This window comes from Sardina pilchardus, chromosome 18, assembly GCF_963854185.1.
Source record: "Sardina pilchardus chromosome 18, fSarPil1.1, whole genome shotgun sequence".
Taxonomy (NCBI): Eukaryota; Metazoa; Chordata; class Actinopteri; order Clupeiformes; family Clupeidae; genus Sardina; species Sardina pilchardus.
The window spans coordinates 14,573,437-14,599,520 of NC_085011.1; the positions used below are offsets into that span (position 1 = coordinate 14,573,437).

General features: G+C 43.5%; 1 protein-coding gene across 4 annotated transcripts; it reads right to left on the reverse strand.

Moving 5' to 3' along the window:
- Positions 1-59: 59 nt before the first annotated feature.
- On the reverse strand, positions 60-25,497 carry pax2a (paired box 2a). 4 transcript variants are annotated; one of them, XM_062519347.1, is made up of 12 exons: positions 25,236-25,497; positions 23,559-23,724; positions 22,679-22,876; positions 19,684-19,769; positions 19,135-19,254; positions 18,204-18,248; positions 11,632-11,807; positions 9,491-9,611; positions 4,104-4,325; positions 2,709-2,810; positions 732-818; positions 60-396 (listed from the first exon to the last, which is right to left on the reverse strand). In XM_062519347.1, the coding sequence occupies exons 1-12, from the start codon at positions 25,276-25,278 to the stop codon at positions 320-322; spliced, it is 1,443 nt and encodes a 480-aa protein (XP_062375331.1). In that variant the 5' UTR covers positions 25,279-25,497; the 3' UTR covers positions 60-319. The 4 variants fall into 4 exon arrangements, with proteins under 4 accessions (XP_062375331.1, XP_062375328.1, XP_062375329.1 ...); XM_062519344.1 differs by lacking the exon at positions 18,204-18,248 and having other exon boundaries at positions 25,236-25,395; XM_062519345.1 differs by lacking the exon at positions 4,104-4,325 and having other exon boundaries at positions 25,236-25,395.
- Positions 25,498-26,084: the final 587 nt, after the last annotated feature.

The window sequence follows — 26,084 nt, forward strand, 5'->3', positions numbered from 1 at the left end:
ACATACATATACATATATATATATATACATATATATATATATTTCTATACTCTTTCAAAGTTCCCTGTGGAAATCGCCAGGTCTTCGTCGTGTAAAAGAACGACGCCTGATGTTTTGAATGCTCTGTGGGTCCGGGGAGTGGACTTCAGTGGGTGTGGATCTCGCGCCCATCAGCTGATCCCCTTGATCTCCAACACTTGCCCCCTTGAACTGGTTTCTTTTGGAGCCATTGTCTTTTGTCTTTTTTAACACCATTCAGACTGGTGCGATATGGAGGCCTCCGCCATGGTCCTTCAGTGTGATTTGGTTTCCATGGTAACTAGTGGCGGTCATAGGCAGTGGCAGCAGTGGGCGGAGCCGATCCCCGGGACGCGGCACTATAATAATAAGGGGAACCTGGAAGTTAACAGAAGAGCGGACCGTTTGAGACAGCAAAACGTGGAGCTGAAACAGACAGTGGGATTATGGAAATCAGTTCCCATGAGGACACGCTACAGGGCTAACCCTTACATGGTGGAGCTACTGTATGTCACAGACAGAAGTGGCTGATTTGATCATCTCAAAATCCTAAAGGATGACTTCCTCAGTGTTTGGCTATACCTTTTATTTGACCAATAATTACACATAATATAAACAATGGCAATTAATTTAGTAAAAATAATGTTTGTCTCAAAATATAGTACAATGTTACTTTCATATAATACAAAATAGCAAAGAGGACTGTTACTTACTTAGTAATGCTGGATTGCTGAACCGCCATGCTTCATTGTATGTTGTATACTGTGGGTGGGAGTATGGATTTCCAGAAAAATCGCTTCCTAAAAAAAAACACACACACAAAAAATATTTACTTTCCTCTCAACATTAGTTTCAAATAATCTTGGGTACAGGTGTTTGTTAAGTATTTGTCTTGCTCAGATATGCAGATCTTTATGGATTTAGATAGAGTACATGACAATGATGTTGTTCCCCCCACAAGATGCCAGATAATACCTTGTAATATATTTTTTTCAAGATAATTTTTCATACTTTTTTTTATTGTTGATTTCTGTCTTCTCCCCTTGTGTATGACTTTAGTTTACACTTTAACCAAAACCTTACTGGAGGACTTAAATGAAAAACCCAATGGATCCTTGCTTCCATGCGTTTTTTCTTATTCAGCACTACAGTCCCAGGCAGCAGGCTGGGAGGGTGTCAGTGAGCAATGCTGTTGGTCCCAGCACGCTTCTCTTTTATGAGACAATAAAGACTGGCTCCTAGATGAACCTGGTGAGGAATGGCTTCTGCTTTAACAGTTTTTGAGGTCTGTCACTAAATCCTAACCATTCTGAGGCTGATGGATGTCCAGAAAAAAAAACCCTGTAGTGGTAGCATTCAAGAATCTCTTGGTGTGTGTGACCACAGAAAATGTATCTGGGATGAAACACACATTTGATGTGTATGTAAAGATATTTTGCCATAGCAAATGAAAGCTGTCAGGCAATTAAATTGTTGAGTGAAGTACACATGTTCGCTGGGACCATGGTCACATTGAAAGGTTGAATCCAGCTGAACCAGTCAAGGGTGACGGTGGGGTATAGGGGGTGGAGGGGCGGGCAAATCCTTTCTTCTGCGGTATGATGTAAAATACTGCTGGTACAGTCTCCTCTCTATATGCCTCCATATACTCCTTCACAAGTTGTTGATTTTTTTTTCTGTCTCTGGCAGTATCCCATGACCTGTTAAGGAGACTGCGGTGGCCTTTACACAGTGAAAGCCGAGCAGAGCATTCCAGGCTAATCTGAGAGTAGCATCAGGGCTGAGCATGTGTGCTTATGTTGTCTGGGTCATTGTTGCTGCTGTTGCTGTTGCTGTTGTTGTTGTTGTTGTTGATTTGGGAGAGGGTATCCAGCCGGCTGCCAGATTGCATCCTTGCGGGCTCTCGCGGTGAAACTCAAGCCATGTCCCTCAGAGAGATAGTGATTTAAATATTTACAGCCCTTCCCAGCCTCTGTTTTGTGACCCTTAACTGTTTGCTGTGAACCTGAACTGCAGGTTAAGTAGAGGGGAAAGAGATACGCTCGGCGGCGTCGCGGCGCAGGATGGGAGCCCGTGTTTATCGACGGCCCGGGAGAGCCGTCCGACACACCGGGATAATGAGCCCAGGAGCACGAGCGGAGCGGAGAGAGGAACTGTCCTATATCCTCGCCACTGATTGCTTATTGAGTATGCTAAATTTCCTCGCCAGCCGACGCCGCCAGAGACCACACAGATGTCCACCGGGGGCTGAGGCGAAAGACTCTTTCTGGTCAGTGTTGTGGTAGGTAGCCCAGTGCGAAAAAAGCCGTTGTCTCATCGCCAGTCATCATCTGTCCTCTGCCTGCGTCTCTTTTGACTATATCCTCAGAACGCACCATGTTCTCTAGACCTCTCCTCTTATGCCACGGATTGTTTTAAGAACAAAGATATCGTAATTAATCGCAGCGATGAAATAATGAAAAACTAACTGCAGTGCTTATAGTTGAGCATTAGGATGGATTATGGAGGTAATTTTGCCAGTGAGTTTGTGCCATTATTATGGCTTTGGTGAGCACATCTTTAAGGAGCACAAGCCGGGCTGTGATTGTCCTCAGGTTTCCCAAAGACAGTGAGTGGGTGAGAACTACACACTCAAAATGTTACGACCTGTCTTAAATTTAATGACACCATAAAAACATAATGTCACTTACCAGGCACCATTCCAGCAAGAGTTGAAGTGGGGTAGCTGCCCTGGCCCGTGGGGGGTACATGAGGGGGGTATCCCGGTAAAGTGGTGCTCGCCATGTCACGACCTGCGGGGACAAAAGGCAGAGGTGTTAGGAAATGTACCTGTACAAAACAGTTCGACAGAAGTTACACCATCAACGACATCTTGACATCTTTTTAAATGAAAGAAAGTATATTTTGCGAGTAGTATTTACTAGTGAGTATTTACATTTAATAGTGAGTATTTACATCTAAACTATCTTTACATGCCGAAACACATGGATAAAACATTACAGTAAGACATCAACTGCTTTGCATTTTTAATTAACACACATACCAAAAAATGGTATAGAATTCATAGAAATGTCTCTAGCTCTCTTAATGTGGCAAATTCTTAGAAATGAGAAGACAGCGCGCCATTGTAAGTTGGGGAACAGTAAATAAGCCAGAAGAGCAACTACAGTATAATCCAGAGTGGCGTATCCAGCTTCACCCCTCAGGTTGACACCCAAGTTCAGCACTCCATAAATGGCCTCGCTCTTGCTGCAGCGCAGACCCATCGCCCCTAATTGCACACGTTCACGTTTGTCATCCTTCAATCCCCTTTTACATAAACATCACAGATGGCCTAAGTGACTCTCTCATTCAGTCATGGCCTGTAGCAGAACAGAGCCATACAGTACAGTACACCCTACAGCCTCACCGCGGTTGTTGGCTACACTCAAACACTCTGCTGCCGTCGGTTAGGGGCTAAAAGCAGCACTGGGAGCTCCACATTCAGCCCTGTAATTGGGGCTGACGGCCGCCTATCCTGGCTGGCCTGGTTGCCTCTGAGGCACGTAGGCCCCACGGCGGCTCTGGGCTCAGGCTTCAGAGGGCCCTGTGTCATTGTTAGGAGGGCCAGTGTGGGTGTGGGTGTGGGGGGGTGTGGAGGGGGGGTGGGGGGGAGAGAGGAGGTCCGAGAGGGGAATAGTGGTCTGGCGGTCATTAATGAGGCAGGCGGTCAAAGTCGCAGGCTGTTTGTATAATACCAAGCGCACATATTTTGAAAGCACAGTGCATGCTGGGATTTGGCTGATAACATGAAAGCCTGGGATCTGACCCCTGGCATCTCTGTGAGGAGCATCCAGAAATCGATTTTGTTTGGGCTGTTCTTGAACACCACCCAAAAAAAAACGAACTTCAGATCAAACCTTCAAAATATCGCTTTTGAACAAATATAGAAAAAATGTAAAATGAAAAACAATTAACTTTCAATAGACAGTGACAAACAGTTGTTCATTCAATAGTCTGAAACGGGGTTACAGTAGCTTGCGGTCTCTCCCCTCCAGCGCAGGGCAAGAGCTCAGTGCTTTGGGGTGGAGGAGGCTGTAGTGTACCTGCTATAATAGGCTGGCTGGCATACTGGCCGTAGCCGGGGCCATGGTGGGCATAGGCAGCGCAGCAGGGGGTGGAGGCATCTACTGACACGCTGGGCTGGAGGGGCAGGAGCTCAGCTAGGCCCACAGCTGCCAGGGAGGAGGAGGAGGAGGAGGGGGTGAAGGGGGCCAGAGAAGCCTCGTGGGGCTCCCGCTTTACACACACCGAGGACGGATGCCACTCTGCCAGGTGAAGAATGGAACAAGAACCCAGACACACCACACCACACAGCACAGCACAGCACAGCACAGCCACAGTCATACCCACACGGACAGACGTGTTCACACACACACACACACACACACACACACACACACACACACGCAAACATACCACACACAAAAATGAATTATGAATAATGGAGGTGATATCACAAAATCAAAAGTGCTCATGCAGTTTGTTTGAATGTAAATTTGTTGACATGGAAAGTGTAACGCAGGCTCTGATTGTCTCCTCTGAACTCTAATCTAATTGCATGTTTCAGAGGATTGCAGGCGTATTTGGTCACATACACGTTGTTAGGAGAGTCAGTCAAACCCGGAGGAATGTGTTCACGGTAAGCCAATAAGCGTAAGCCACGGAGTGTGAAGTTCTGACCTGTGACAAGTGTTTCTGATAAGTGACTAGAAGTCAAAGGGTCATTTTGAGGGCAGAGGGCTCACTGAAAAATGACACACTCACACTCACACACACACACACACACACACACACACACACACACACATACACACACACAGACACGCACATGTACACACACACACACACACACACACACACACACACACACACACGCATACACAAACACACATGCACGCACGCACACACACACACAGAGACATACAGACACAAATGCATGCAAATGCATTCGCAAACACACACAGACACACACGGCTCTGCAGGTGTATAGTGTATACAACACCACACATGATGCCAACTAAAATAGGGTTTACATTCTTATAAAGTGCTCCATAATATCAAAATGCTTACATTGTAAAGTGATGACCTGTTATTGACCAAGCCCTCTGTGAAAGATATTTTAATAAACGTGGCCAGGACAAATCCTCTTACATTACTTTTCAAATTGCTATAGCACTATATCTGAGTAGTTCAAATTCCTCTGGAAGCATTCCTTGTATAATGAGTCTAAACATTACAAACCGTCTCTTCATTCTTGAGCTATGATTTACTGAAATAATTCTATTCTATTTAAGCGCAGTACATGATACAGACTCTTCCTATAAATCACCTCAGTGTTGCAAACACGAGCTATAGGGAAATAAATCAGATTCAAATGTGTGGCCAGATTTCCCTCAGGTTTACAGATAAAAAAAAACAATGTCTGCGCAAAACAAGAAACACTCACAGATGAAAAGAGTCGCTTTGAAGCGCAAACCTTAATTTAAAATGTCTTATGAGCCTTGACAGTTTTCATTTTGTCGCATTTGCTACTGCAACCCATGTAATGAGTAGGAGAGCAACCCACCCCCCCCTGCCCCCCCCCCCCCCCCCCCCCCCCTCTGTTTTTCTACCCAGCTCTGTTAGTGTTGTCCGCTGGGATAGCTCACCCAGCACCATGATAGCCTCATTAGCTGCTTCCCAACTATTGTTGTTTTACAACTGAACTGTGTGTTGAGATTCCTCATTAAGATAAGGGCTCCCTTTATATTGGATACAATCCTGACAACCCTTTTCAGATGCCAGGAAATTGTCCAACTTAACTGGCTTCCCTTCCCCGTACACACACACACACACACACACACACAAACACACACACACACACACACACACACACACACACACACACACACACACACACACACACACACACACACACACACACAGATACAGACACAGAGAGGCGCACGCACACACACACACACACACACACACACACACAGACACACACACACACACACACACACAAATCAATTACAGGATCCACATCCCTTTTCACTACGCAAAATGACCTACACTAGCAAGATTTTTGGAAAGACGGATGATTATGGACACAATCATTTTAGTCTGCCTCCAGCTATTACATAAACCATAACGCTTTAGCAACAATCCTGCGCACAACAAAGGGTTAAGTGGACAAATAAAGTCAGCAGACAATCCCCAATGACTACATTGTATGAGGAAGATGAGAGCCATAAAGCAGCACTTCCAGATAAAGCCCTGGAGGCCAATAAAGGTTTGGAGGAGTGAGAGAGTGGAATTAGGCTCCTGTTTTCACACAGCCCGCGCGCAGGCAGGCAGCAGCCGTTGTCAAACAAACGGAGACACTTCACTCGCGCGCACTGGCTCCGGCGTGTTCAAGCCCACTGAACTTCGAAACTAATCAAAAGTGGTGTTTCTTATTGTCCCAGAGACAAGCCGGAGCCGTGGAGCCGTGCGCCCGAGGCCTGTCAGACTGCTGATGGCTGAGATGGAGGATAAACACGGGTCTTGGAGGACGCGCTCCCAACAAAACACATCTCGACATGAAGCACCCTGGATATAGAGTTCTCCACTGCTGTCTTCCCCACCTCACCTCTGCTCGGCTTCTCTCAAACTCAGCGAGAGAAAAAAAAAAAAAAAAAACTCAAACGACCTTCCCTTTTTATATGGAACCAGTGGAGCAAAGTCACCTGCACTGCCATCTTTAGGGGATAGAATTACTACATTCTGCATCTGGATAAACCAGAAACAGCCACTGAAACCATTAACCTCAATTCTCTATATTCACAAAGTAGCAATTTATCACTGGCTGGGAAGAATAGGCTCCTTCCCAATTAATTATGACTAAGTAAAGAATGTTTGGACCCAAGTAAAAGTCATTAATAACCAAACGTGTGCTCAAAGGTTAGCTTGCGACGGTGAGAACAAGCCAAACATTAATTTCGTTTGTCGGGTGCCTGTGGCCCTCCGCCTGTACAGAGACACAGGCAGTTTGTCAGAGGGCCACACACTGGGCCCCTCAGGTTAGGTGGCTGCTTGTTGTTTGCTGTTCACTGGAGAATAGCAGGGCCACACTTAAGTAAAAAGGCTCTCCTTCGGATACATTTCAGCTGCCAATCACTGGCAGGCCGTAGGCAACACAAAGCGAGCTATTCTTCTCCCGGCGCAGCATACGCCGCTTCTCCTTCTTCACTTACATGGACCTTCAGCAAAACCCAAGAAAAGTGCGGGACGCACACGGAACTCTCTCTCTCTCTCTGCTCTCACAGAGCCAGACTAGCTCCCTCTATTTTGCCATTCGTCTGAAGATTCCCAGCCAGGGAGAGCCCTTGAGCACCTGTTCAGGTTTTCAGGCCCACAGAGGGGTGCCCATTTACACGGGGCCATCCCACTGGCACCAGGAAGACTCCGATTATGGTGCCCAGCGGGGCAGGAGCCTCGGAATCCTGAGTGGCAATTCATTGCGAAGGTATGTGCAAAACGGCCCTTTTAAAAACAAGACTCATATTCTGGAGTCCATCCAGGTCCTTTCTCTGGGCTTGAATAAAGCATGACATGGTGCTTCTCTACTGTCCATACACAACGAGAGGGAGGAATGCAAAACTGCTGAGGCAGGTCCACATGAACGGGCCTCTTTGTCCCTCCATCAAAATTAACGCAAAAAAAAAAAAAAGAAAATACAAACGCAAATCGCAAAATGAACGCAAATTATTCTTAAAACAGACAGAGGTCTCCAATGACTACGTCTCCTTAATAAACAGTGTGCTCTTAAATCCCTCTCTCATTTCTGCCTGCCCGTCACACAGGTAGCTCAGCTCTACCACGAGGAACAGGAGACACAAAAGCACGCGTTGAGCTGCCTGTGCAGTGTCCTTACACTTCCAATTTCTGTTTGCACTGAAGAGTTCATTAATCATTCATTTTTAATAGATTATGCAAATCTTGGGACATAAAATCAACCAGATCAATGACTGCATGAATTTAATTGGTCTGAGAAAACATGGTACAAACATAATCTTTAGCATAAAGACATAATTTATTCAGGTTTGGATCTCACTCTAAATATGGAGAATAGTTAAATGCTTTCTATGCACCTTCCTTATTCCAGGGTCTGTCATACGTTTGTAAAGCAATACACAACCGTTTTTTTCCACAGACACTACACTACAATGCATTTCTCCTATAGAAACCCACCAGATTAAATACACAATTATCTGCTAATTGAACCAACAACAGCCTAAAAAAATGAAAACTTCACGACTAAAAATAACTATATTTTTGCTACGCTATAACAATGATATGGTATGATACACCATAATATAACAGGAAATATCCCTGTGTTTTAAACAAAGCTATAAAAATAAGTTTGCCTCTGTTTATCATTATCAATGGTAGTAGTATGCTAAAAAAAAAAATATGTCGAAGCATTTAACAGAGCAAGCGCTTTTTTTTTTTCAGCGGTGGAAGTTTTGATTTCCTCGTGCCCAGTGAGCCGTGCTCTGCCCCGGCCTGGGAGCCCCCGAGGAGCTCGGCCCAGGTGCAAGAAAGGCCACCTGCCACGAGGGAGCTCCGCGCTCCCCCACAAAGGACAAAAACACACCTTTCTTCTCACGAGGCCCAAAGTCTCGGGGCAGGGGAAACTTACCTCCCACATATTAATGAGAAAAAAAAGCCTATTCTTTTTTGGCCTGGTGCTCACTTTGGCTATCATTTGAGAAGGGCCACTGCGATTTTCAATCATCCTGTCCTCCGCCCACACGGACTCATTGGCTTTGATGGCTCCTGCATAATTATGTGAATTTTATTAAAAGCTCGGTGTATTAATCTCAACCCTGACAGTTGGCTATCAGTAAACTTAACCTTCTGCTTGGTAATAACAGCAGCTCAAATGAAACAATATCTCAATTAGCTCAGCAGCCATTAGGCAGGTCAGAACAAAAACAACAGACAAGGGATGAAAAGCATGGCAGCCTAGTGAGCAGCTCCAAAACATCCACACTGGTATCCAGACTAAAGGTGCTATTCATACACTTCAAAATATGCCCCTGAGTTTAGTGTTTACAGAGTCACTGCTACTACTATCCTATCCTATTAACCTTCAACACAGTATTACTGTATATCAATGCCACCTGAACTCTGTCACGTTCTGGCGACTGCATGAACCCCAAAAGTAATCAATTCTTATGCTGAAACACTCTAGAGAGACAAGCACTTGCCCCTTACACTGGCATCTGCCCATGCATCTCACTTCCGCACAAACTCCAGTCAGATCAACACCCCTGACCCAGAACTCTCCAGTGCATATTTGTACCTCATTCTCTCATCCAGGAAACATTTGAAACACCTCGTGTGGCCTTGTGGGGCCGCTAGGCAGCCGTTGCTGTGGGCACAGGGTCCTCGCGGGTCTTACCTGTCACCACCGGGTAGCTTTGTGACACACTGGAGCCCAGGTCCGAGCTGGCGCTGGTCGAGAGACTGGGCTTGACCTCGTCCAGTCCGGGGTTCAGTGCTGGTAGCGAGTATTCGTTAGCCTGCCAACAAGGGGAGGTTGGAAACTTCAAACACTTGGACGGGAATTGGTAATATGCACTAAACTTCCACCCACTGCCTCCCACTCCCCCAAATTCCCTGTCTAGTGTAAAGAGACACTAATGTGTGTATATTTTCACAGAAAGGCACAGGGCAGGAGTGGGCTGAATACATTAAGGCCGCGCACAGGGAAGGGAGCAGATTTGGAGCCCAGTGAAAAGCTGGGCGTCAGCTGCTCTTTTGTGCTTGACTGCAGTCATCCCCCTGACCAGCCAAGGGAGGAAACATTCAGGCTTTGTTACAGAGGGGGACATTTGTTTGTAAAGGACGGGAGAAGTCAACCTTGCCGTCTTACCGGAAAATAAAAGAACTAAATAGTCTCTGATTAAAATATTTATTTTAAATGTCTGTTTAAAAAAATATTCAGGATAACATAGGGATGTTTTATTGTTTGTTTTTATATGCGTTTTGTTAAGTTGTTTTGTATGTTTTTAAAAATTATTATTTAAATATTAATTTAAAAAAAATGGCTAGAATGTGCAAATTATAAAATATCTAAATAAGTATGCTGTTCATTTTGTAGTTCTGAGTGTTGAAAAGTATTTGAATGCATGTTTGTGTACACATTAGAATGTGCTCAATAATTTCAGATTATGCAATATGCATTAGAATTCTGTAGACGTGTGTAAACACAATGTATGTGTGAGTGTGTTTGTCTGCATAATGTGTGTATCTGCATGGTGTGTGTGTGTGTGTGTGTGTTTGAGAGAGAGAGAGAGAGAGAGAGAGAGAGAGAGAGAGAGAGAGAGCGCACTCACATCTGTGCACCTCAAAGGGCCCTTGTCCCACAGGGAAATCCGGTGACCCCAGTCTTGTCTTTTTTTATTCTAGATAAACTCTGATTGTCCCCTACAACTGTTCTCTGGCAAACGGGCGGACGCCCCGCTTCTGTTCCACAGGGCCCCAGATGCACGGCGGCCATTTTCTCATGCGGGGACAGGTTGGGTGTGGGGCAACAGAGTGTGGATCTGAAAGGGATGACCAAATGGCTGGCAGAAGTGTGGGAGGGGTGAACCCATTGAGTTTTGCATTTCCAAAATGGCTTTTTAATACCCTTTCTGCAGACACCAGACATGGGCTAATAGATCCGCCCTTTCAAGAGTTAAAAAGGAAAAAGGGGATGAGGGGGGGTGAGGGGTGGAAGGGCCAATAAAAGGGGGAATGCAGTGTGATTAATACCACATCAAATTAAAACAGATTTTCTAGGCAATTCCTGGACCGTTTTTTCCCCCCTTCTTCTTTCTCACTCTGAACACCAAGCCTCTTTCTTTGCTTTTAAAAATACTTTCTCTTCTTCTCTTTGTGATTGCAAGTCATTTCCAATTCATTTTGGTATTGATCTTCCAGTAGAAATCAGTTCTGTAATTAGCTGCAAATTAGGCCCTCTGCTAAGGGTGAGGCCTGTCCCCTTGATTTATCACTAGTGTAATGCTCTGTGATTGGACAGAAATTGAAATGAACTCAATTAGGCCACTGCTTTTTCTTTATGGGCCTCCAGTAGTTTCAATGGAAAATTAATAGTCTCTTGTTGTTTAATAGTCTAATGAAAGTAAATAAAGGTTAACCACTGTGGCCCACTTCTTTTAAAGAAGGCCTTTTATTTACACATCCGATTTTGACACGTCTTATTTTTTTGCCACAATTAGTCCATGCAATCAGTCTGCGGCTTTTGATATTTAATTTTCTCGTGTAATAAGTGAACGCGTTCCCTTCAACATCTTCATTAATTGAAACTGAGTATACACTATGTTAACTTTTATGAGATATTCTCAATTTGTTGCAGAAGTGCACGAGTATACATTTTAATTATGCCAGTGTTTTCTTCATAACACTGAGAACGTTTTGAGGGTTTGTTTTTTTTATTTGAAGGTGGGTTGTTCTGACCCTTTTGAATAACTTGGATGAGTGGACTGGTGGATTGAGGACAGTGGGTCAGTCTACTGTAGCTGCCGCTTTACTGACCTGCTCCGGTTTGACGTGCTCCGATGTGGGGAAGACGTCCGGGTAAGATGGCCGCTCAAACACCCGGTCCAGAGCCTCCAGCTGCTGCTGGGTGAACGCGTCTGCCCTCAGGTGCTTCCGTAAACTCTCCACGCTGCCCTGAGAATCGCTGTTCGGCCCCGACCCATCAGAACCATCTAGGAGAGGAGAGAGTGACAGGTCCACATGCTAGTACCATGCGCTCTGCATCTCCACCCCACCCCCACAAAACCCACACAACCCCCCCCCCCCCCCCCCACCCCCACACATCCTGGCATCCCAAACCCCCGGGGCCGACTCCACGCTCCCCTACCCCCCTCCCCACCCCCCCAGCACCCCTCCCGTCCACATACTCACTCAGCTGAATCTGGAGCTGCTCTAAGTACCAGCTAGCTGTGGAGGGGAGGGCTGGCTGCGAGATTGGAATATATCAGCTCAAATTCAGTCAGCACTAGCTTCAAACAGACCCTAATGGCTGTGGAGAGACACAAAAGACCAAACCCTGCCGAGATTCTGGAGTGAGTACTGTAAGTGAGTGAGTGAGAGAGGCAGAAAGGGAGAGAGGGAGAGAATTCTCTACCTCCCCCATCCTCACACAGCATCAGCACCGTCATGATGTGATAGGTCCGCGGTAATTGATGGATTACCTTCAGTGCAAATATATACTTGTTGGGAAGAGCGTGTGTTTTAGCTCTGGAGAGCAGTAGCGATTACAGGCTTTTCTCATCTCCTGCGCAGTGCTGCTGGAAATACAGGGCTATTATTTAAAGGGACAATTTCCTTTAGAATGTAATTCTGCTTTCACTTTAAGATTGCTTTCCTGGGAAAAAGATGGGGGCCGACCCACCGATGAATACAATTACCTTGAGAGAGAGAGAGAGCTGCTAGCTCATGCATTTCCTCAAGTCACACTCTTTAAACAAATGAGCATTCTACAACCCCCCCCCATCCTCCTCCACCCCCAAGCTTCTGACCCCATCACCTTGTTAAAACAGGTGCGTGGGGGCTTCTCCTCTTGTCCCTCTCCTCAATTTGCTTTCTCTATCCAGGAACGGGGGAAAAAAAAAGAAAGCCCTCCAGGAAAGCTGCAGGCGGAGCGCCGGGAAGCCCCAGCAGTCGCAGCAGCCTAGTCTGCAGCACTCCCCGGGCCCGGCCCGGACCCAGCGCACAGCCCCCTAGCAGTCGCAGCAGCCGTGTCTCCCCGGCACCCGGCGCACAGCCCCCTGGCAGTCTGGGGCTTTAGCTCCCTTACAAATCTGTCATTCTAAATTTGCAGCAGATTATGTTCTCCCCTTGCCGAGAGAGCGGTGATATATGATATGCAAGGGCCCTATTGATTGCCTGATCTGGTGGCAGGAGGGAGGCGAAATGAACTTGAAATGAACATCATGCCTCAACTCATTGTGCGTATAATACTCTACTTAATCCCACACTTTTCTGTGCTATGGAATTCAATTGATCAATCATGTTTCACTGAAAGTACCATTTCAGGGGCGTTATTGCCATTCTACCCCGTAGCTTGACCTTTTTCGATGACTGAGGCCACAGGATGAACCTGCCTTTAAAGGAGAAATAGATCCAAGGAGAGGTGGATGAGGGACTCTCTCTCTCTCTCTCTCTCTCTCTCTCTCTCTATGTGTGTGTGTGTGTGTGTTTTGTGTGTGTGTGTATGAGAGTGTGTAAAATATTCTTCATCTATATTCTAATGACCAAACTGTGGCGGTAACCTATGTCATTTCTCTCTCCCTTCCTGGTTAATATCTCTTGTGAGGTTGCATGTATTTTTTCCTGGCATCATAGGACTGTGTAGCTGAGGGAGCATTTCTCACGGACAGCCCCCTTGGGGGTCTTTTTATGCCACTGAATGTTGCTGCTGTATAAAACTCAATTGTTCTCTTTGGTACAGAAGAAAATAGAGTCATTAATTACTTTCTATCAACTGGGCTAAGTGCAAAATGCGATCAATAACCAGGCGTTTGTCATTCACCGTGGTGAAGCATGCTTCCCATACTCAAACCCCCTGAGCCTGCAGGGCCTCCACGGCCTCCACAGCTGAGGACAAGGTTGAGGAGAAGCATTCCCACAACACATTTCCATTTTGAGAAGGAAGAAAAACGTCACTGAAGGCTGTCTAAAGCTTCTCCAAAGACACACAAGCGTAATGGCAATTACTGGATGTCCTGTATGTGAGCATTTATTTACTTCCTGACTGACTGAGACGGCGTTACACGTGCAGCTTGTGATGGGCACACAGGCTTCAGGTTTCCTGCTGAAAGGCAGAGAGGCTTGGGTGTTCTCAGCATGAAGTGTGTGGTGTTTTCTGTATCGATCATGGCCAAACTCCAGTGTGTTTGTTGTGACATGTCTCTGCATTAGTACCCTAGTGCCGAGGGACCAGCAGTCACTCAGATCAGATAACTTGCCCTGTAAAACCTACTGCTCTCCCAACACTGGCCCACCAGCCCAAAGCCCAGAGGAGAAATCCTGTAGTTGCAAGACAGAAACAAGTTGTCACTTTGCTGTAATATGTGATTCAAGATGCACTTGACATCACACACACGACCCTTTACGGATGCTGGCCATTGTTTAGGGGGATTTCTATTACTGTAAGACGCCAATAAGCTACATTTTGGTTTAAACTTTGTTTCCATAGCAGGTGTGACATCCTTTAGACAGAGGACACACTGTCTTGCTGCCTTTGATCTATTCTATGCTGATAACATCACACCACAGAGGCAGGACTTTGTGAGAGGCAAATGAGGCAGATGAAATCCTATTCATGGCCTCCTCTAGGATGGAACTTCTCCAAAGCCGTCTGGGTCTTTTAGCCTGGCTAACACAGGTGACGATTCGAACAAATCGTTATATCTAGAGACTGTTATATCAAGTCAAATAATTAAAGGGACACTTCACTTAATAGCATTAAGCTTTGTATCTTTAGAAAACCAGTCATGTTTTTCAATGGTCGTGCATCATTCCCTCAGTTTGCCTTGAGATGGGAGAAATACGGATTTCAATGAAACACATGAATAGGACTTCCTGCTTTCAATGATGTAAAATTATGATTTTTACATCATTGAAAGCAGGAAGTCCAACATTGAAATCAATATTTCTCCCATCTCAAGGCAAACTGAGGGAATGATGCACGACCATTCAAAAACATGACTGGTTTTCTAAAGAAACAAAGCTTAATGCTAATCGGTGAAGTGTCCCTTTAAGTAAGATATATTACATATCTCCCACCTTTATACACTAACATATATGATATACACATACATTAAGCACTAGGAAAACAAAGCACGTTTGTCCTGTTGAACCGGAGAAGACTGCTCCTCTGAGGCGTTGTGTGACGGAGACGGGTGTCTAAACAGATAACACTACCATATGGACGCGGAGAGACCACGAGAGGGAGGGGGGCGCCGAGGCAGCAGCTCAACCAAATCTGTTAATTTCCTCTTATGTCACCTTATTAATTCAATTTAGCGGCGCTAGACACCGGAGTGGACAGCAACGGACACCGCGAGCAAAAGCCTCGTCTCTTTTATTCTGGCCCACTCAAGAGTCGTCCGGCCTTCCCTATTGAGATGCCTTTATTCCTTCACCTACAGCACAGCCCAGGCACTGGACTCTCATGGCCTGATCAGACAGTGCCTAAACTGTGACGCAATGTACTGGAACCCGTTTAATGAATACATTTTTCTCCTTCTTTCTTTTCTTCTCACTGTCCTGTTTCCCCTTCCTTTTCTCTGCCTGCTCGCCTCGCCTCGCCGTCTCTTTTACACCAGAGTGATGCAGTGCGCCATTAGTTCCCAGCACCAGTACTCATAATTGACTTTCTCAGACATGATTGCTCTTCGTGTGAATCTTATATTCCTTTTAACATTGGACAGATTCTCGTGGTATCGTTTACACCAGCAGGGTGGCTGGGGGCTGGGGGCTGGGGGGCTGTGTCTGCTTGAATGCAGATGTAGCTGGAAAGCAGGGGCCTGAACCTTTGTGTCCTTTGATAAGAAGCCTTGACACCCTCTGCACTTGCAGTTACGCTCCATGGCCTTTCTCAAATCTCTGGCTCTCTCTTTTATACCGAGGTGATCATGATGATGAAATTGGTGGGATGTTCTTATTGAATTTTTTAAAGCTGATCCATTTCTTGGTTTGGATGCATTATATATATTTGTCCTGGTTTCTTTTTATAGTTGGCCTATATTGATACACTGGCACAAAAGAGGCGTAAGATTTAGGCGAAAAGCCGTCGGCTGTTTCCTTTAATCATGTTTTTATTTGAGCCTGCAAAACATGCTTTGGACCTCAACAATACTGCCTTTACCTGTCTTGTTAGTCCTATATAAGATCAAATAATTTCCTTGCTATATATTTGAAAGCACTATCACCACACACACGCACACACACACACACACACACACACACACACACACACACACACACACACACACACACACACACATACACACACACACACACACACACACACACACACACACTGACACACAGACACACAGACACACAGACACACACACACCTCACACTTGATAAAAAAACATTGTGATTTCTTGCTCTTTTTCTGTCTGTAAATTTATGACAACTTGTTTCTGCTACTCCCTAAGATGGCCCTGTTTACCCCCCATAATTTACTATTAGGATGAAATAGACGGTAGACCCAGTACGGTCAAGCCAACCTGCTTATCAGCCAAAGCAAGGTCATGGTGAGTCAGTCATTGTCTGGATCATGGAATTCACATACAGTCTGTCTCAGTGAAGGAAGAGTCTCAGTGAGGTGGTAGCCTAATTACACTTTGTCCTCATTTGACTCACTGAGTGAAAATATCCTAGTCCTTGTTGCCATTCATAATTTTGGCAGAAATAGAATTTTATTTCACATCATAAATGAAGTACACAAAACAATTGAGGCAGGTTTTGCGTTACAGCAGCAATAAGGGAGAATTCTATGCAGCAGTGTAATTGGTATGGCTGCTCTTAGACATATAAAGCAATCTCTATAGGGCTGAAGGTCTGTCTTTCCCTTGAGGCTATTTCTTTTGTCTTTTCGATAGGTTGCACATCAGCGATAGAGGAAGGAGGGATGTTAATTTGTGAATTAATGGCTTTTTCGCTGCAGAATTGCAAATTCTCTTAAATGTCACAATGCTCAACGTGTGGGAAGCCATTGCCACCCAAAGAACCAATCTAGAGAGCCTTACACTCCACCAGCCCACTCCACCCCAACCCACTCCACCCTAACCTTACCCCATCCCCTCAACCCTCTTCACCACTGTCAACATCACCCACAGCTAGCGAGTGTAACATGCTACTTTTAATTTGCAATAACACGTGACAATGGCAGATTAATGGCTCTTATGACACCTATGTCCCTGAAACTCCGCTCACGAAGACCCAGTGTACATAACACGTGTTACACTACATTATCTCTACATCCCCTTTATAATGGGGACTCGTTTTTTCCCCCTTCTTAAAGGGCACCGCTGACTGCAGATTTGGGCAGAACAGAAACCCTGTTCTCCAGCTATGGCACACCATTTCAAAATACCAGCCAGGTACACTTATCCTTCATAGGACTTCATGGGATTCGGTATCATATCATATTATAGCATAGCATAGCATATATCATATCATATCATAGCACATCGTAGCATAGCACATCATAACACAGTAAAGCATAACATAGCATAACATATCATATCATATCATATCATATATTTTGATCAGTGCACTCTCAGTCAACTCCTCTGATCCTTTAATGAACCCTGAGTCTACTATGCCATGCTAAATAACTCTTGTGTAGCCCCAGGGTGCTGGGATACTATGAAGAGGAAATAATGTTCTGGTGCACAGCTTCTCTTGTGTAAAAAAAGGTTATGTGTAAGCAACACCAAGCTTTTTAAACAATTGGCAGCATCTTAACTAACCAGGCGTGGGGTCTTCATAAGGACAGTCAACACAGTTGTTTAATATTTGTGTTTGACAACAAAACAGCTACTTCTCCTACCTCGACCACAATTATCAACTACCATTATTAGTTATTCTAAAATACTTTAAAACTGTGATATTATTTCTGTTTAAAACATTTAGCCATTATAATTGTTTATCACAGTAAACCAAGTAACCCATTTATTACGTCGTATAATATAATATTTTGTATGCCTATAAATGTATGATGTTTGTAATCCCAATCAAAATCACTGCCTAAAAACAATAAAGATAAACACCTACTCACAGTCTCTGTCATACACACACACACACACACACACACACACACACACACACACACACACACACACACACACACACACACACACACATATCTCTCTCTCTCTCTCTCTCTCTCACGCACACACATACACACACACACACACACACACGCACACACCATCAACCCCCACCCTCTCTCTCACACACACACACACACACACACACACACACACACACACACACACACACACACACATACACAGAGTGGAGTGAGTGGCCTATGAGAGACAGAGAGAGCAAGAAAAAGGGTGGCTAACATCACTTACAATATCCTATTTTCCTCCCATCCAAGTGGTTGCCACTCCAGAGAACTAAAGAAATGGAAACATAAGAGAAGCAAGTGGCCCGCTTTGATAAATGCTTTAAGAAATCATCAGCAACTACCTGATCCCCTTTCTCACTCACTGTAGTGATTTGACCCCGCACCTGTTTAACTCTTTTCACCAGATTCATGTTAATTCAATAGCATTAAAAGAAAGCCTATTGTATGCCGAACCAATGATGTATCAGGCCTCAGGCACTACATATCCACTCGTTAACTAACCGAGGGAAAATCCTGCCTTTGACTTGTCGCTCTGTGAGTTCAAAAAGCCATGTTATTTCCCTGACAAACTCTTTCAAAGCCCCCCCTCCTCCAAGCTGGTCTGCAGAAGGGTCAAAGCAACCCTCTAATGCCCCAGTGCCCCCTTGTTCCTGAGGTTAAACTAAACAATTGAGTTCTATTGAGTATTGTTATCAGACGGCTAACGTCTCCTACTCTCCTTTCTGCAAACACATCTCTGCAGACATATTTGAGAGGAGTTTTGTTTTAGCTTTGCTACATGGCAAAGACAAAATGTTGAAATTCTATGAACACAGTGTAGCATTATTTGTACTGTAGTCTGTACTGTGCTTTTAAAATAGAACTTTGATTCCACTCAATAAAAGTTTGATACATTAGTTACGTGGTGTATTGATGACTGATTTAGTTTCCAAATTTGACATTATAACAGAGAATTAATAAAAACATACTCCTGGTGTGAATGGAAACGCTATCAAACACCGTGCCCTCACCATCTGACCATGGCACATATAGCATGGCACATATAGCATGGCACATATAGCATGGGTGTGGAAGGGTCACGCGATGACACATACAGAGGGGCTAATGAAGGAGTGAGAAATAAACCAGAAATGAATAATCCACGTTTTTCTTACCATCCTCTCGTTTTCGCTTTTCTCCATTGGAACGGGGGATTCCCAGAATGCCGTTGATAGAGTAGGAGCCGACTGGGTCATTGGAGGCACTGGACACTGGGGGTGAGGCAGTGTTGGGGACTGGAGAAAAGAGCGGAGGCTCAGTCATGGAATAGGAACATCCTCACAGACTATCCACATATTCAAACATCCTCTAACAAAAGGGTTAAAAACAGATTGAAAGCAGTGTCATCTTACAGTGAATATCTAAGCACATGGATACAGTAATTTCCCGCATATAAGCCGCATTGTGTATAAGCCGCAGGACAGTGTTTTATGCTAGTTAAAAGAAACAAAACCATATTAAATGCCCCCCTGTATTAACCTCATAGCTGAAGAAATTTAGCTAAATCAATGTATAAGCCGCGGCTAATAGTCGGGAAATTACGGCATATGTACAGGGTATTTACATGATCTGAAAATGCCCTACAGTTTCCAAAAGTGCACAGATTAGTATGCAGACTGGATGGGTGTGTGTCCATGTTGAGTGGAGCCGGTCCCATTGCTCACCTATGGTGTGGCCCACGGTGCTGAGGGGAGTTCCTGTTCCGTCCGGCGATGTATGAAAAGGCTGCTGAACTTTGGTCCGTATAATCCTGCAAAAATCACCAGGACTGGATCAATACCTCTTTCGGAACACACCATTCTCTCGCGGGAGTAAGAGAGAGAGATGGGGGTGGGGGGGGGCACATGCGCATGCACTGTGATTTACTTCAATACATGAGTAAATTTGAAGGTTGTTTTGGGCCTTGAATTGTAGATACACCAGATTCTGTCACAAATAACCAATCTAGGGGCATTAAGGCCAATTTCAATGTAGGAGTCTTTGGCTGAATGGGGGCTACCCCAAGAGAGAGTGGATTCAATCAAATGGAATTCCAGGTTTGGAAATATGATAGTCTTTCTGCCTTTATTGTGTGATATGGGGGAAATCTTCATTGCACTTTGGTCTGAATGATCTTCCAAACAAAGCATGAAATCACATCAATTCACCTCAATGATGGGCTTCAGTGCTTCTACCTGGCTCCACTTTAATAGACTATCCCTTTCTTTCTCCCTCAGCCTTCCTCACTCACAGCTCTCTCCCCTCTGCTCCTCTCCAAGCCAAAGGATAGCTTAGACACAAGTTCTCAAGTGCCACTGATAAACCATTGCTTCAGACAAACATCCTAAGTTACTGGGGTGAATACGGATCTATTGACAAGGATTCTGGGATAAAAACAAGTTGAGAATAGGCTGGCTGGGACATCAGATGCTTGGGCAGGATTATAAAACATGTGACAGGCAGGAAAAGTATCTGATTCTATCACAAAATCGCACAAATTAATTTTTTAGTACAACTTAAACACATAGAAGTGAACACACTTCCCTAAAAGACCTTTGCCCTTTTTTGAATATGTATCAATAACAGATCATAAAGTAGGCCTAGGAATTTAGCACCTTTCCTGTGTACATCTAAAAAAAACCTCTTTCCTTTAAAGAACTCTCATGGGGGTGGGCAACCCACATCAATATCGTATTTGAATTTTCGACATCTAGCCACAACATTTATTTGACCTCATGCCATATTTGAGGGACTTCAAATAATTCAAGGACTTACATTTTTATTTTGGATCACTGTTGTTGGTATTGAACAAGCTATTTTAATGGGGTGAATTAATGATTTTATCTGTTGCAGAAAATCCCCTGTTAAAATATGAATCAATATGCTTGAAAGCCACTTAGGCTCTTGACTTCACCACCATGCACTGAAGGTGGCTCAGTGGCTGAGACCTCCCTTTGCTGATGACACAGTGTGCACTGTGTGTGTAACCTTACATTATTAATGGGGGGAAAATGTGCTTAAACTTGGGCCATCCTCTAATGTCAACAGAGCAGAGGTCAATTTCCCCAACTGCACATACCCCGATTCTTCACTATGTTATAGCATATTTAAAAATCCATATTCTTACGAATTCTCATATTCTTAAGATCACCATTTTATAATGTAGGCTACTATGCATTTTTAAGTATTTAGGTAATTCTGTCAAGGTCTAATACAACAAATAACTACTGAGATAACAGAACATTTAAACAATAACAGCATTAACAGAATTCATCATCTTCCTTCTGCAGTACACAATCACCTTTTCTTGAGCATTAACAAAGCCCTTAGTGCTTCACATATGAATAACTTTACCATAATTAGAAACCAAGGTTAATATATATTTAGAATTTACCACATGCATGCATGTGTTCAAGTCTGTTCAAATGGGCCTTTTTAAGCAACCATGGTGCATGAAATGAATTTCTAGGCTCTTTCCTTTCTCTACTTTTTCCACAGAAATGTCTGGTGTGGAGAGGCCCATGATCTCTCTTCAGCTCATTAAAATGTAATGCTGATGGCTAGTTCAATGGAACAGTGCCTCCTAACCAAAGTTAATTTCTCTTTCTTGCAGGTAAGACTTTTTCACCTTGTTCTTCCTTGACGTTTTTTGTCTCTTACCGACTATCCGAGACAAGTGTGTATTTTCACACGAGGCAGTGGTGATTTATTTCACTTTAGCACATTCTACATAACCCCGCACTAATTTGCCAATGTCTTTACTATACCGGCAATGTCAGATATAGTGTAATGCACGAGCCATGAAATGCTCACATTTTCGTGTCTCTAACATTTGGACGACTGACCACCAAAAATCCAAAACACGTAAAACGACCATTATTGTTTTAATTATAACCATAATAATTATTGTTATTAACCAATTATTATTAAACAAAGTATGATATGTTATACTGAGGTAATTGCTTCGAACGCTATAGGCTACATTGAATTAGGCGACATACAGTTTAAAGCATATGTAGGCATGTGTAATAATGTTGTAATCAGTTTTGTTTCAGTTTGATAGCTCGGCGTCTCAGCAGTAGTAAGCTAAATTTACTCTTCAAGACACGACAGTGAAAAATGTATTCTCAAACGCAATGTGGTCTGATATTGAACAACTGTGAGGTGTATTTCCCACCGTCACTGGATCTGGTTACAGAGTATTGATTGGTTTTCATGCAGACAGATGTGATTCTCGTGGTCTCAACCATAGATCTACTCTTGACTGTGGAAAGCACTGAGATTGAATTGCAGTTTTGAGACCACCCGGGTTGGACAATGAAGATCACCAAGTAGACTACAAGGATCATATGCCACTGTCTTTCGCGTTTAACGCATAAACAGTCATTCATTGCTCAGCATTACGTTAAGGGTATAACACCAAAGACGAATAATTCAACATGATGGTTTAAGCGTATTCGAATATATAGGCTACTGGTGCGTAATGAACAACACAAGTCTGGCTGCCTTCTGCCTTGTATTTCTCCACCGGCAATAATGTTCACAACATAATCGTATTATTCTCCGAGACACCACTCAAACGTCTTTAACCTTTGATACTTTGCCAAGTTAAGTCCTGGTGAGAAACGGCCCTCTATTATTCAGAAAACACGGCAAGGAAAATGTTTTAATTTATTTTACCTGTTGATGGATGACACACTAGGTACAGTGTCATTGTCGCAGACAGCTTCGGCCAAAAGTCGATCCCGTATTTCCCAAGCAAACATTGTTGGATTTTGCCGTTTGTAGTCTGCAATTTTGTCCACAACTTTGGGAGTTGCCACTTTTGGTTTAGAGCCCCCGATAACTCCAGGTTTAATACTGCCGGTCTCATAGTATCTGAAAAGAAAGGATTTGAGCTCAGCAAGCAGTTAACTGCAGCTAAATGAATTCTATCCGTGTTCGACAAGTGATTTGAATAATCAGTAGGCTATACATGAGACTCTCCCCTTGTCTTTAGCCTATACCTACTGTAAAAACAATTATACTCTTGTCATTCTGTGTTCATGAGCAGCCTAGAAGAAGTGTTCATTTTGAGTAACCCCATCTCCATCTATACATGTAACCCTTCGAGCAAATTCTGCCACTGTACTGTCGCGATTTGTCATTTGGATTAGTTCTAAATGTTTTCCCCGTGTGCACAATATAGTGCACTATTCCTTGAATATTTATATTCTTTCAGGAACTATTAGAAAACAAAATACAAAATGCATTCTTCTCCAATGTATGGGATGGCCTATATTCTTTATTGACAAAGTGTAATAACCCTAAAGTAATTTGATAGTTTGTTATTTTATATATAAGAAAAAGAACATGTATCAGACTACAGCCCAAATATTCCCAGCGTAAGAACTATGGACACATTTTACAAATAAAAATAATAACACCAATGAATCAATAAATGTGGTGTTATGTCCATGTGCTGTGGTGAAATATTAATTTAATTCGGAATGCTTGGAGAGCTATACCGCTGAACGCTTGTGGGACATTTTTTTTCTTTTGACAAATTCTCCCTCCTTACCTGCCAAGGATTTTGCTGACACAGCCATGGCTGACCCGGAGTTGTCTGGAGATGTCACAAGGTCTGACCCCTTGGTGCGCCAGCTCCACAATTCTTTGCCTCACAACATCAGGTAGGGGTCTGCCATTCACAAACACCCCCCCTAGCTGGTTTACACCCCCATGCCCTATATGGGATACAACAACACACAGAGGAAACCATAACATTACATACATATAGAAAACAAACAGGATACGACATTTTCATCACACTGAAATTACATTTCAGAATGTCGTGCGTCATACCAAAACAGTTCCAAACAAGCGCAGAAACGCGTGCGCTCGCCTAACATAAAGACGACTGTCAATCTTTCTGCTTTATAGACTTAAGCAACATTGTTTAATACTTTAACTTGACATGCATGCCCTTTCATTGGTTTAAAGAAGTTAAAATGATCACCAAGTTTTAGAGTTTAGATTTATTTAAGCCTATAAATATAGTGTGGCTTTGAATCATTTAGCCTAATGTAGTCTAAATTGACTGGATAAGTAGCCTGATATATATTTTTTATAAATATCATACGTGCATCTATCAGTCAACTTTTTATATTTTGCTATGGCTATGTGATACGGCCCTTTAACAATACATAATAAAAACTAATTATAAGCATGCCATACAACATCATTTTTGTTTCTTTTTCCATGGTAGGTTTAAAGGACATGGGCGTTATAATTTCGTGGTGAATTAGAATCAGCTTAAATCAAGTTCTTTCTTTTGCCAGCAATGGAACATAAGGGCCAATATTTTCCTTTCGTATAGGCTACCCTTCGCTTCCACTGCGGCCAAACACATGTCGCAGATATTATGTTTCAAGCTGTTTAAATTTCCTCGCACAATTACTGTAAATAATTAAAAAGAGCTTTGATAACTCATATTACAAACATAGTGGAGTCTACAGCGAAATGATTGGGAATTAATTATTCAACTTTGACGTAGACCTGTCTCCATATGGAGCTGATAGACTTAGACCGAGATATGTCTACAATAATAACTGTATAATGTAGGCCTAATAAAGTGTCGAAATTTGACATATGGTCCTATCCATAAAAACACTAAAACATTAGAAAATATTATCCACTGCATTTTCTTATTCACCTATTTTGGAGACAAATATATAAACTGCGTTTATATCACGGGATGACTTGGGCTATTAATTGGCAGCATATAATTTTACTTCCTTGGTATTCAAATACAATATGACCCGTTAAATGAATCTCAATGAAACCAGCAATTTAAATATGGACATCGGTCGTCCATTCAACCCAAATTATTCAATTTAAAACGTTCAAATGAAACACTACGCAACTTGGAGCGAGGGTGCTGTTGTCACAGACTTTACTCCGACTTTGAAGTAAACCATGCCAAATTAAAAGTAGCATGTGCTATGGTGCGTTCCCTTTGAACTACAGAAGCGATCGGAAAAGCTTAGTTATGGGACAGTTTAATTGTTATAACATTAAGCAAGTGAAAATGCAAACGATATTTTATTCAATGCGACGTACAGCCATAAACAGTACTCTGCCAACGTAACCCCGTATTTTGCCTCCTTTTACTTGTTAAAATTAATCTTTATCAGCAAATAACACTATTTTCCTGTGATGGCCTACTTAGTTGATTCAACATATATTTTCAACTTACGGTGCATCGCCGAGAAGGGGTCTGCTTTGCAATGAATATCCATTGGATAGCAAAGGAGGGAAAGGTAGTCGACTGAGGTCGCCGTTTCGCCTGTGTAATGCAGCTTTGAGCAGAAATTTAAAAATCTATCCGTCTGGAAAGAGTTTGCCTCCAGCAACTCGCAGAGTAACTTCTTGAAAATGTCGAGAAGTTGTTCTTGCTGTTCAGTTCCTTCGGCGTAAATTTGCGGTTTTGTCAGGGTATGGTCATGACCATCACTTGTCTCTACAACATTGCAGCAACATTCGCAAGACGTGGTTGTTTTCTAAATATCATTCAACAGCATAGCCTACAAGTAGTAATAAGGAAAGAATGCAATGTCTCTTCAACTGTCCTCGTCCGTGGCTGCAGTAGAAAATTCCTCGATTGCTGTTAACGTACTTGGTAGCGCTCGAGTATGATCAGGTATGTGTAAAGATGACAGGGAAAACATGGACACGCCGATTGTGGTTTGCGGTCCCCCTCTCCTCCGGAATGGGATGTGCCTGTTAGAAGCTTGAGTTGAGAATGAAACCCCTCTTCATGTGTCTGTTTCTAAAAGCTGCAACCCCCCTCCCCCGCACAGTCCCCCCTCGCATAGAGATGGATGACTTGTCAGACAAAGGCAATAGATTCCAACACTATGTGATTCGCCAACGTAAAAACCTGGAACCCAAATGAGGAGGTCCCTTCATATGACACTTGGTAAGGGGAGGGATACAAACAGGGAAATGAGGTGACTTTGGAATAACGCAGGAGGCAGTTTAGGTCGAGACATGGAATGGTTCGAAAGTATCAGTCTCGCGACTGTTTTTGAGTTGTGTAACTTCT

Excerpts from the sequence above, each read along its gene's own strand:
- pax2a (XM_062519347.1), bottom strand. The coding sequence starts at position 25,278 with ATGGATATTCATTGCAAAGCAGACCCCTTCTCGGCGATGCACC. Across the intron at positions 19,255-19,683 it reads CACCGTGGGCCACACCATAG|TCCCCAACACTGCCTCACCC; the intron begins GTGAGCAATGGG and ends TCTTTTCTCCAG. Across the intron at positions 9,612-11,631 it reads AGCACGTCAAACCGGAGCAG|GCTAACGAATACTCGCTACC; the intron begins GTCAGTAAAGCG and ends CCTTGTTGGCAG.